The sequence below is a fragment of the Cynara cardunculus genome (genome assembly GCF_001531365.2).
Source record: "Cynara cardunculus var. scolymus isolate 2C chromosome LG 3, CcrdV1, whole genome shotgun sequence".
Taxonomy (NCBI): domain Eukaryota; kingdom Viridiplantae; phylum Streptophyta; class Magnoliopsida; order Asterales; family Asteraceae; genus Cynara; species Cynara cardunculus.
Genome location: NC_037530.1, coordinates 4,140,721 through 4,153,483, shown reverse-complemented (window position 1 = coordinate 4,153,483; position 12,763 = coordinate 4,140,721). Strand labels below are relative to the sequence as shown.

Genomic DNA, 12,763 nt, shown 5'->3' with positions numbered 1-12,763 from the left:
TAGGTAACTTGTTGAAGCATTAACCAGTTACTCGGATACTTATATGTTTAAAACTTTACATCTTAGGTATCAAAATGAAAGTTTTGAAAGTACGTTATCTAAAAAAAGGAATCAAGTTAAAGTATGTTATTTTTTCATGCAATTTACCCTAAACCCCATCACGTGACTTGCACTGTTGCACAAGAGGGTATAGGGGTCATTTTACTTTTTTTTTTCATCCTCACACCACGTCCCCATGTGAAACCTTCCAAACCGGCAAAATCTTTCCAATGATTTACATCACTGTTGAAACCCCTACCTCTTGCAAAATCAACACCACCACTTCAATCAAACTCAAACTTAAACCCTAAATCCAAAATCAAATCAACATTTACTTGGTGAATCGAGATCATGGAACTAGAAATGAATGAGGATTATTTACAAAATCCAACAATATCTAACCAGCATCCAAGAACACCTGAGCTTGCTACCTTTCAAGTCTGCCTCCCCTCCCTTCCTTTTAGAGCCAACCCAATCAGAATCCAACCCAAATCCAAGAAGCAGACGTTTTAAAATGAATCCCCAAAAACAAACTCATGAAAGCTACAAGACAGTTATGCTTCGATGAGCATTGTTTACCATTCAGTAATTGCATGTTTGGAAAGCTCTAAAGACCGTGAAGCAGCCTATTCATCCTCTTCCATTTTGCAGCAGATTTGGGTTCAAATCGAAGAATAGAGGGATTTTGACTTAGTGACTTAACAATTCAGACGTAAAGAAATGCTCTTATATGGCTAAATGAATAAGTCGTTCAAACTACCAAGCTCATTTAAAATGTTGGTAAACAACCCATTAGCATCATAGCATGTATCTAGTCTCAATCTTTTTTTTTTCTCCCAATGCTCCATTTTTTCCTTCTATCTGATTTTTTTCAAGCAAACTTTCTTTTGACACACGTTGTCTTCATAAAAACAACTGTTCTTCGAATTAGAAACCAAGTCTGCATAAATTTCATCTTTCAGAAACCCTACCTCTGATATAGCGAGCTCTTTTAGTTTGGTTTGCTTTATACAACAAAGATTTGTGTACATTCTTTCTTTGTTTGTTTGTAAAACCCTTGTTCAAGAATTTGGGATTTTGCATCTCATATTATACAAATTCTCAATTTTGGTGTTCGATAAAACTCGAGAATTGGTGCAATTACTACACTTCAGACATGTTTTTGCTCCTGTTTGCATTGAGTTGCATACATGTGTATATCTTATAGATTGTTTACTAATTTTCTATTAAGCCTTGCATGAGTATAGCTGTCTTATCGGATAAATTTGTATGTCTAGATAAAAATGTGATGTTATCAAAAATGACATTTTTACCCATTAGTATCAAAAATCATCAAATTAACAAATGTTATCAAAAATTGAAGAAAAATCGATAGTAGGTGATCCAGATTCTAAAGGATACACCAATTGAAGAAAAACCAACAAACCCACATATGGAAAAACCATTAAGAACCCTAGTCTGAAGAAACTTCAATTCGATTTTGGTGATGCCGGAGAGTCAAATAGGTAATGGAAAATATCAACAAACTACACGAGGAAAACCCATAAAAGACAGATGAAAATGAATCCCAAATTTGAAGAAACTTCAAATCGAATTTGGTGATGCTAGGGAGTTCAACCATGTAATCAGTCTTGGAGAATAGGGTTTCGATTCTGGGTTCTTGTTCTTGGTGATGCGTCGAAGTCGAGAGAGATGAGGAGAGTCTCAACAATTTCGCAAAGGAGATGAAAGGAGATGAAGGTTTCAATCTCTGGGATGATGCAGAGCTCGTTGGGGAGAAAGAAATGTTCAAGGCTTTTTTTTTTCAACATAGGCATATTTTTATTCCATGGGTAGGGAAGGTAAATTTTATGGCTGAATGGGGACAAGAGGCCTACTCTGTTGTGCGAATAAGCCAGTATATTTTCAATTACGCCCTAAGAAAACGCCTCATTATGGTTGTGCTAATAAGTTGGTTGAGCCATTAAGCCACAAGTAAACAACCCCTTATTTTGTATGAGAAACTGGACCAAGGTCGGTCCTAGGTTTTCGATGCCATGGGAAATCAGTCAAAACCACCCCCAATAAAAAAACACTAATTTCGATGTGGTATTTAACAATGTTGAAAATGATGTTACTGAGCAAGAAATCCATACACAATGTGCACTTCACTAGGGGTAATATAAACAATTGTTCAATGGCTTCTAATTCATAAAACTTCATGTAAATACAGGTAGCAGCCATATTGTTGAGAAACCATTTGAAATAATTTGAATATTTTTTGCTTGTATAGTAGTTTGGTAATGATGTGCTTAAGTGGTGACTCCTGAAGCTAATCCTCAAACAAGGTTTAACAAAATCATTTTATAGCATATTCATATCATTTGTTAAAAAAGTAGAAACAAACCAAAGATATATGTGGAGCAGATGCGACAACAAAAGATAACTTACCAACTAACCAAGAAACTAACATAATGCCTTCTTTGATCTATCGGTTTTTTTTCTAAACAAGAAACTAACCTTATGTGAAACCAAGTATTTTGATGTTGCAGATCCAACTTTGCGTTCGGAATTCCTCCGTTTTAGATCAGCACTCAAAGCCCAACTCCAGCCACTTGAAGGCTGCTCCAAACCTCAATCTGGCAGCTGTTTATTAGTTTTTGGATGAAAAGTTTGTTCTGCTGGAGGGGAGGAGAAAAGTCAAGAAACTCAAAGGGATTCACGAGAGCTTGTAACAACTAAATCATTTAGTTTTAGAATCCCTTAAGCTATTCTTGTATGTTTCACATAAACTAGGTATGTGACTCTCAAACCTCTGCAGGAAACTAAGAAACGTCAACTCGGAATAATTTACAATCGTGCCAAGAGACGGTGTGTCTTTCACCTTCTCCTTCTCTTTCAAGATTTTGAGGACTTCATTCCTCGGTTTAATCCGTTTCTCTAAACTCAATGTCCAGAAAGAAGTGCGACCCATCAAGTAACAAGGGGTATACTTGAGTTCCTTCATGAAAAAGTTCAACTTATCACTAATGTAAGCTTCTGACTTGCTCAAACAGTAAGGTTGAGCCTTGAACAAGGTAGCTATTTCTAAATTGGACCAACCAAAGCTACGAAAGATTTGTACGTTATTCTCTATATCTGATTCACTACGATATAAAGCAGCAGCCAATCCATGAATGAAGTTTGATGAATCACGAGAAATACCCAATTTTCCTTCAACATATTGCAGCTTACTTTCGAAAAAGTCAGGTGCCTGCTTCATATACTGAGGATTAGTGACCAAGAACTTGAGGATTTTCTCCTCACATAAACCATATTTCTGCAGCAAAGATATATTTGCGGATATTCTGCTAAGAGTCTTACTTGGTAAAAGCACCCATCTTGATCTATTAATCATTTGAACCACTTTTTCATCACAACCCAATAATTTTCTAAGATAATCAACAGTAGGAATGAGCTGAGTATGTAAACCCTTTCTAAAAATATACGTATTTCTCTTAACCAGCTTCACTAGATCCGCCCCGGGTAATCCTAGTTCCCTGAAAACCCTTAATTTGGGTTCTAGGGTTTTGCTTGGTCTAAGTGTTAGGGTTCTGGGCGCGGCAGAGACGATGTTTCGGATCTGGACATCGTCTAAACCATAATCTTTGAAGAGATTAACAACTAAATCAGAATTAGCAGTGGATTTCAGATGAGGTACCTTGGAAGAAACAGCAACGGCTTCATCTTCATGGAATCCAAGAGAATCGATGAGGTAGTCCACGATGAAACGTGTTGATGGAGTTGCTGTGATTTTTGGTGATGATGATGATGAAAAGGAGGTAGTCGAGTACCGGAAAGGAGATCGGAGGCAGGAGAAAGGGATTGTATGAAGGATTTTGAACATCCTAACAAGCCCAACTTTGAGAAAATTGGGGAAATGGCGGATTGTGTTGTGCCAAACTGCCAATTTCAGAATCAATCTTTCTGTTTGGACAATCGAATTTAAATCTGTAGTATACTATAGCATTTGACAAAAATTCTTAAAAATTATTTTTTAGGTGTAACGTATTGTTTATTAATGCATATTACTTAAAACTCAATATTACAAGTAAATTGTGTGTAAGTACAACTTATTAAAGCTTCAWATATGAATTCGTGTAACTAACTGCAGATAAACATAATCAAATACATGATAAACATCTCATTTTAAATATAAAAAATCTAAAATATAATTAAGAAAATCATTGAGTTTTAACAAAATACTTAATTATTATCTTTATAAAATAATTATATTATTAAACCATCTATCTTCTCCCTAACGGACAAATTGAAATCCATTCTAATCCTAAGTTCCTAACCTACATCCTCTTCGTGCGCCCCCTCTCCCCCCTGAAATCCATTCTAATCCTAACCTACATTCGCTTCGTGCGCCCCCTCTCCCCCCTGAAATCCATTCTAATCCTAACCTACATTCGCTTCGTGCGCCCCCTCTCCCCCCTGAAATCCATTCTCTAACTCTCTTGATCAACGAACTCAAGCAGCACCCTGAAATATATCCCCACATTCAAATGCTTTCTCAATCTCATCTCTCGACATAAAGAAATAGGGTTAGGTAGACAATAGGAAGCAAAAAAGATCGAAAACAGAGGGACATTAGCCTTGTTTTTGGATATCTTTTTCTTGGTCACTCCCCTCTTCTCCAGGTAAAATCTATAGTATGTATGTAATAGTTTGTGTGGGTTTGATGGGTTTTCTTTGCTTTATTTGTTGGAGGATATTGCAATAGAGGAAATCTTTAAATGTTTCTTGATAAAGAGAGTGATTGGGATCACATTAACRTCATGATTGGATTAAGAATCAATATAATAGATAATCATCGTTCACTCACTCCTAATCCGCCATCTATGTTTTGTTGCATCTATTCATCAGGAATTAATGCTGACTGATTCACGTAACAAAGCATTTTTTTGTAATTCCAGTTCCATACTTCTTAGTTGCCAGTAATATATTTCGAAGGGATTTAGAGATGTAAGTTTTTCTAGAACCTCGTACACACCATCAAGTGAAAATATGTTGTCTTTTTATTTGGATGAAGTGTGATAAGCATTTGGCTATCAGATTGCTTTCCGTGGATTGTTTGTCATTGGGTGCAAGGATGGAAGAATGCAATGTTTCCGACAGTATACTACAACTTTGAGATATGACCAGATACGATTGATAATGCATTTAAAGACTCTGTGACTTCATCCATTGCATGCTTCTGCATCGAATCTCAAAATCATCATCATTATGACTTTGAAACTTCGTTTTTGGGGTTTGATTGCTGGCGTTTATTTGATTATTTATTACTATAAACCTTTTGATATATGAATGTAATGGAAGTGGTTCATCGACAATAAGCAATGGTAGTTACATTGATTAAATCGACTTTTTGATCATGTGAGTGATGGTAGTTTTATTTTAATATTATTCATAGGGATCACAACATGGCGAAACTGAGTCTTTGTATCCATCAAACATCTGATATATGTCTCGTATGTGTTTTTCTTTTAACCTATATTCTATAGAAAGAAAAACGGGTGAGTTATATGGAGCAAATAATCTTGTTTGTAAGCAGGTACTCAAGTCAATAGAGTGATCATGTGAAAAGACCTAATGTACCATTATACCCCTCACCGTTGTTATGTGCGACTCTCTTCCACACCTCTCATCCATTGCCTCTTTCATGCCGTTCTGAAAATCAAAGATCGTCTCAAGTGTGCCAGTTGATTTCTCCTAAATCTGGAAACCATCATTTTCTCAAGTGTGCTAATCGATTTCTACTAAAGACACGCCTCCCTCCACAATCAGACACACATAGATCGATTTCTCAAGTGTGCGGTCGATTTCTATTGCTTCTCATCAGACACATGCAATCAGGTAATCGATCAATGTTGTTTTCTCTCTAAACCCCTAGATCGATCGATTTATGTGAACTGTGATTTCGTCTACATCGGTCGACTCTGGTGGGTAGTTTTCGATTTTTTGTCAACCAGAAAATCAACTTCCTTTCGTCTACGTAAGTTGCTAAAGGTAATATTCAAATAAGGTTTAAAAATGCATTACGAAATGATTTTTTTAGCACAAGATATATGTTATTCATTAAGGGTGTGATCGTCATTTTTATTCAATCAGTGATTAATACATAAAAATTTGGTAAACAACAATTTCTAATAACACTTATCCCAATCAGACCTCTTATCCGGATCATACCTCTTACCTCAATCGGTGCTTATTCAACTTATGTTCATCAAAACATGTGTCCAAAAAATAAGCTAACTTATATTTGTCAAAAAATGCCTTAGATACATGGAAAGAATACCATGGCCTTGAAACCAATGGTTTTATACAAAGAAAGAACTTTTAAATATATAATTTGATATTAAAATCGATATATTTTTTTCAGTATCACAGAATATCATATTATAACATTGATGGAGACAGAATAAAAGGAAACATTGAAATATAGATTATCTCGTTGCATTGCGCGAATAACCTTCTAACATTGATGGAGATGATTATGTTTTTGATTTTGCAGTTGGGAAAAAGATCACAAAAGATGGTGAACGTCTGAAAAACGATGCCCTGAGATGAGAATCAGTTAGACCCCAATCCCAAATTTGTTTGGATCACGCGACTTTAGTGACCCAAAAATCTTGGGGTCTGTTCTTGTGGCCCAAATTAGAGTCATTGATTTAATTTGTTATCTATATTTATACTATATCATAAAGCATTTGACAAAAAAATTTAAAAATCATTTTTTGTGCATAAAATACTGTTTATTAATGCATGTTACTTAAAACTCAAGATTACAAGTAGATTATGCATAAGTACAACTTATTAAAGCTTCATATATGAATTCGTGTAACTAACTGCAGATAAACATAATCAAATATAGAATAAACATCTCATTTTAAATATAAAAAATCTAAAATATAATTTGAATAATCATTAAATTCTAACAGAATCCATAATATTATCTTTATAAAATGTTATATTATTAAACCAAAAAGAAATTATTTCATTATAAAACTTAAATTAAGTTAAAATAAAATAATAAATTAAAGAAATTACATAAAAAATGAGAACTTTTAAATATGTGATTTGATATTAACATTGACATTTTTTTTTCAAATTTTTATGATATTTTCAAATTTATATTTTATTACAAAATAAAATCATTATTGCTTTCTTAAAAACACATAAAATCGTATTATAACATTGACAAAGACAAAGAATAAAATATAATATTAAAATCGAGATGTATCTCGCTACATTGCTTGAGTACCCTTCTAGTCTTTTTATCTACAAAACTTGATGGTACATTGGTAAATTTGGTTGGTCTGTGGAATCTATGATCTATATTTATACTGCTTTATAAACCAGATCTATCAAAAGTTTTAAAAACAATTTTAATATACAAAGTACTATACATTTATGCATAAAATCTTGAAAATTTTAAAAACAACTCATAATGCATTAAGTACTACTATTTTATGCATTCAATCTTAAAATCTCTTAATCTACAAATAAAATAACATACAGTACAAGTTAACAATGCACATTATTACCTTTTCTTTTCATGTTCCCAGGATATTTTTGACACATTTCATTCATATTTTCCTCTCTCATACCTCCATGTCTTGTCCCTATCCCCCATGTGAGATTCAAACTAATATTCACCATTAGTTATTTAAAGTTCTTCCATTCAATTGCTCTATAACTTTCGGTCTCACTCTTGATCTCTTGATTCTTTGTTTTTGGTGTAAATCGAACACATTTGTAGAGTCGTTTAAATACGTTGGAGTTTAAATGTATTGGATTTTAAACTGTCATACAATTTTTTCATCGATAGACTGTAATTGGAACCATAACTCTTATTTATTCAAATTGTATTAATATGTAAAGACCAAGTGTAACTTATATCATCGTTAAATCTTCTCTAATAAAACCAGTGAAACTTCAAAATCGTTAAAATTTACGGCTCTCGCCGCACTGTACGGGTACACAACTAGTATGTACTTATTCAATTATTTATTACTTTTTAAATATTTTATGTATTAAATATTAAACTTTGAAACTTTAACTATTGCTCTCCTTGCAAGTTTTTATTTATTGCAATTAAAAACCGTTAAAACATCACATGTGTTATTCGAAAACTAAAATTTTGGATATAATAACAAGTTTTCATATATGTAACTTGAAGTTGGTAGAAAATTAATATCAACATGTCTCGATCGAAAAAAAAGTTAGTATCAAGTACAGTTAGTTGGTAGAAAATTAGTATCAACATGTCTCCATGGACTCAATCCAGGTTTATCAATATACCCTCAAAATAAAATTTTATTCGATTCTAAAACATCAAATTCGTCTCCTTTACCTTTTATCCATTTTTTAAATTTTATTTATTGTATTTTATTCTATTTAAACTTTCCCTTTACTGTTTTTAAAATATTAATTTTATACATTTTTAAATTTTGGTTAATTTCAATTTATTAAGTAATATTAATAAAAACATAATATATAATAGGTATAGAATTAAATCTGGAAATTAAATAAACTTCATATTTTAACATCATTTTAATCATCTTCACAAAAAATTTCAAATGATATATTTTGCTATAATAAATATCTATTTTATTATAATTTAATAAATAACATAAATTTTATCAAAATATAGAAAAAAACATATAAAAATAAATTGGTCATTTTATCCGTACTGTCATGTCCAATCCTATCTTACCAAATGATGAACAACGGTACTGTTTGGATACCAAACACACTCTTAAAAATAATGTAAATAGGATTTCACATATGCAAACAAACTAGTTATTTCAAGATGTGTTGTCTAACTTGCAGACTATGACAATAACCCTGAACATTACCAAACCATATGTATCTTTGAGAAATCAAAACAGATCAATTTTTACTCATTCATCAACAATTACATAGATTTTTTTTATTAACCTGGATATCCAACCCGTTATGCGCATCGACTAATCCCAGGACGACCACCTACTTTACAGATAGCCCGGAGTCACCGCATTTGAACCTCCGTGGCCACAAGGGGATTTTTATTCCTCTTTGGATTTGAACCTGGGACCTCCTGGTACTTTTGACCTTTAGAGCCAAGCTCAAACAAATCAGACACCACCCTTGTGGTTAACAATTACATAGATTGAAAACTAATAAAAAGCAAAAGGGCCATGTATATAAAGAATGTGACTATTCGATACTTCTTTAGAAGCACGATAATGCTACAAAGTAACTCAACCGTTAGAATTCCTATGACCAAACGCTTACTAAGACTGAATCGCGAAACGAAACAAGTTGGATTCACCTTATGCTATTGACGTAAGTTTCATATAAGCTAGGAATCTCGTCCTCAAAACTCCGCAGAAAACCTAGAAATCTCAACTCCGGATAATTAACAAGCGTAATCAAAGACTTGCTCTCGGCCAACATCCTCTCTTTCAAAATCTTCAATACTTCATTCCTAGGTTTCACTCTTTTCTCCAAACTCAATGAGAAAAGACTGGGGCAAGTGACTAGATACGAAGATGTATACCCTAATTCGTTCATAAAGAAACTCAATTTATCGCGAATTGTATCCTCTGATAATGCAAAACAGTAAGGCTGGTTCTTAAACAACAAGGTTAATTCATTTTCAGAGAACCCAAAACTCTTGTAGATTTCCATCTTCTTGTCCATTGCTGAAATACTACTTGAAGCAATCGCGTGAAAACAGCGAAAGAATTCGTTAGAATCGCGTGATATCCCTTGTTTTCCCTCAATCCAATTCAGTTTACTTGTGAGCCATTCAGGTGCTTGAGTAAAATGCCTTGCATTCTTATGAACAAATTTCCCAATTTTCTCATTTGAGAAACCATAGCTCTGCAATAACATAACATTTGCAGAGAACATCTTTAACGCAACAGATGTGGAGAACAACCATCTCGATCTGTTGATGGTTTCAACTACTCTTTCATTGCTTCCTAATAGCGTCTTAAGGTAATCGATAGTTGGTACGATTCGGGAATGTAGACCTAATTCAAATAAATTAGGGTTTCTCTTGAGAAGACTTATTAGATCCGGAACAGACAAACCGAGTTCGAGAAAAACCCTAATCTTGGGTTCTAGGGTTTCGTTTGCTCTGTATAATAAAACTTTAGGAATCCACGAGACTAAGTCCTTGATCTGGTCATCATCAAAACCACAATTTTTGAGGATACGGACGACTGAATCACAGTTTCGAGTGGTAGTCAAACGGCGTACCTTTGAAGAGGAAGAAATGGCTGATTCTTTGGAGAATCCGAGTGTGGTGATGAGATAATCTACGAATTCGGTCCTTATAGAAGATGCAGATTGATCAAGAGATGAAGCTTTTGCTGCTGCTGCTGAATAAAAAAGGTGAGATTTGAAGCGATAGATTGAGAACAGACATCGCCCGACATGGCTACGAAGGTAGAGCATTTTAGCAGCAAGCAGCCAGACAGGAGTCCTCGAGATGCTTAATAGGAAGGAGAGGGCTAAGTTTCACTTGCACCCCCTATACTTTTACATAATACAAAACTTATCATCTTTTTTTTAAAAAAATTGTTGGAAGAGTCCTCAAAAACATGGATACATTCTCTAAAATAGAGAAAATAGAGATTTTGTTCTCTGTTTTGAACCCTTGATAACTTTTAATCTTACGCTCACTCATTCATTGCACTTTAGAAGATAATTGATTCACTACACCTCATTGGTGTTGACATTCAATTATGATTGATTCAAATGTGGAAATCTCTTACTACGCTTCTTACCATAACTTTCTTTCTCACTGGAACCCAAACACATTTTTTATTTGGTCCAACCTCATTGTCTCTCGCTCTCAAATCTCAATCGAGTGACGTCCTCTTTTAGACTTCGACTCTCAATTGACCTTCAGCAGTGAAACAAACGACCACACATTTTGAAATCAGTCTCTTACTTCTCCATCTCGGTTCTTGGCTTTGGGTAAATACTAAAACAATTCTTATTTTTCATTTCTAATTCTAATTTATAATTTATGAATAAATCTGATTTTGTTGGCTTCTTAACTTGTGATTTTTGGATGAATCTGGTAAATTGTATTAGTTGGTAAATGGTAATATCATGTTGGTTTTGCAAATTGCAATATTGTTTCATATCTGGAGACTGCAATGTGCAATTTTGTTAGAATCTAGATACTGTAATGTTCAATTTTATTTAGAATCTAGTTAATTTTTCACTAGGCTCGTTACAATTTTGTTAATGCCAGATGCATAAAATTGTTTAATGGTTTGTTCCTCTAGCCATCTGCCTCATTATTAAGAGGCAGTTGAATTTTGTATTAATGTGTAATGTGTTCGTTTGTTTTTAAGTTTAAATGAAATAGAAAAAAATGAAAAATATAAGTAGTAGTAGTAGTATAATGTCTCGGTTTAACCATAATAGTAAAAAGTCAACCAAAAACCGAACCGACTAAATTATATTTATTTGGTTAACCGAACCGTTTAAGACGAAAGCGAATAAATCGGAACCGTTTTAGTTATGACGGATTATTCAGTTTCAGAAGTTTTTTGACACCCTAAAGTATGCCCCAAACAAAAAAAGATTATGGATCTGCCACTGAAGGTAAATGTTGTCACAAACAAACTATCATGTGTAAAACATGGATTTAATTTTAATATAAAATTTTAAAAATAATGAAAATGACTAAAATTTAACGGGAAAAAATTAACAACCGTTAGACAGAAGGATTAAAACCGTCGAGAATTGATAAATATAAAGAACCAAATCCGAGTTTTTGAAGTTTATGGACGATATCCATTGAAAATTACAAATATTAAGGACAAAAATTAAACTTTACTCTTAAATTAAAGTTGGTATCTATACTACATTAATAAGCATTTACACCAAAAGTCTTAATTACAAGTGTCAAAGCATAAAGTACTATCAATTTATGTAAGAGATTCAAAAATCTCTTAAGTATAAATTATTATGCATAATGTACAAATGCTTAAAACATACAATTTGTTTGGTCAAAGTTTCAGATTTAAATAAACCATATTTACATGAAAAAGGTGTGTTTGGTCTTTCCAAAATTGTTTGACACTTTGTTTGTTTCCTATTTTGAACTCAAATTCAAACTCAAAGTTCTTCTTTCTCTTTAAGTAAATTGAAATTTGAAACAATAGAAAGGGTTTCAGATCCTGCATGTACCCACCCCTAACCCTTCAACTTTATATGGGTTTAGAAACTCAACATGTATGCAATTATTTTTCCAATCGATCTTACTAATACAACATATTAGTCTTTAACTTTATATATTTGTTGACCTGTAAAATAACCATACAAACTCATGATTCAAAACTAAACTAACGTTTCAGAATTGTGATTCACGCGTGCTGTATCGCGCATGTACACCACTAATATTAAGTATACCGTGCTTGAAGTTCGAATCTTATGAACATTAACACTTTAGAAGTTATGTCAAATAATTGAAATTTTTGGGACTCGTGTGGAAATATTCTTTTACATGAACCATATAAACTAGAGACCGTTTTCCAAACTTCTACTGGATAATTGATTACTGGAAAAAATCATCGTTCTCACATATCTTATCGAGTAGCATTCTTGCCTGTCAAAATGGATTATTTAGTTAGCATCCATAAGCGCTTACTGGGTAAAAAGTCATCAGTCTCACTTAGCGTGTAAGACT

The 12,763-nt window shown here is 33.2% G+C and overlaps 2 protein-coding genes across 2 annotated transcripts; both read right to left on the bottom strand.

Moving 5' to 3' along the window:
- Positions 1-2,372: 2,372 nt before the first annotated feature.
- LOC112510231 lies at positions 2,373-3,971 on the bottom strand. Its single transcript, XM_025115569.1, has 2 exons — positions 2,903-3,971; positions 2,373-2,699 (listed from the first exon to the last, which is right to left on the bottom strand). Exons 1-2 carry the CDS (start codon positions 3,902-3,904, stop codon positions 2,613-2,615), a joined length of 1,089 nt encoding a protein of 362 aa, XP_024971337.1. The 5' UTR covers positions 3,905-3,971; the 3' UTR covers positions 2,373-2,612.
- A 5,191-nt stretch (positions 3,972-9,162) lies between these two features.
- LOC112509501 (transcription termination factor MTERF4, chloroplastic-like) lies at positions 9,163-10,515 on the bottom strand. The gene is made up of 2 exons (XM_025114486.1): positions 10,315-10,515; positions 9,163-10,236 (listed from the first exon to the last, which is right to left on the bottom strand). Exons 1-2 carry the CDS (start codon positions 10,510-10,512, stop codon positions 9,376-9,378), a joined length of 1,059 nt encoding a protein of 352 aa, XP_024970254.1. The 5' UTR covers positions 10,513-10,515; the 3' UTR covers positions 9,163-9,375.
- Positions 10,516-12,763: the final 2,248 nt, after the last annotated feature.

What these genes read in the sequence shown, in the direction of transcription:
- LOC112510231 (XM_025115569.1), bottom strand. Translation starts at nt 3,904, where the DNA reads ATGTTCAAAATCCTTCATACAATCCCTTTCTCCTGCCTCCGATCTCCT. An exon ending in TCTTGAAAGAGAAGGAGAAG is followed by an intron (nt 2,700 to 2,902) that starts GTGAAAGACACA and finishes CCTCCCCTCCAG; the next exon opens with CAGAACAAACTTTTCATCCA.
- LOC112509501 (XM_025114486.1), bottom strand. Translation starts at nt 10,512, where the DNA reads ATGCTCTACCTTCGTAGCCATGTCGGGCGATGTCTGTTCTCAATCTAT. An exon ending in CCATTTCTTCCTCTTCAAAG is followed by an intron (nt 10,237 to 10,314) that starts GTACGCCGTTTG and finishes GATGATGACCAG; the next exon opens with ATCAAGGACTTAGTCTCGTG.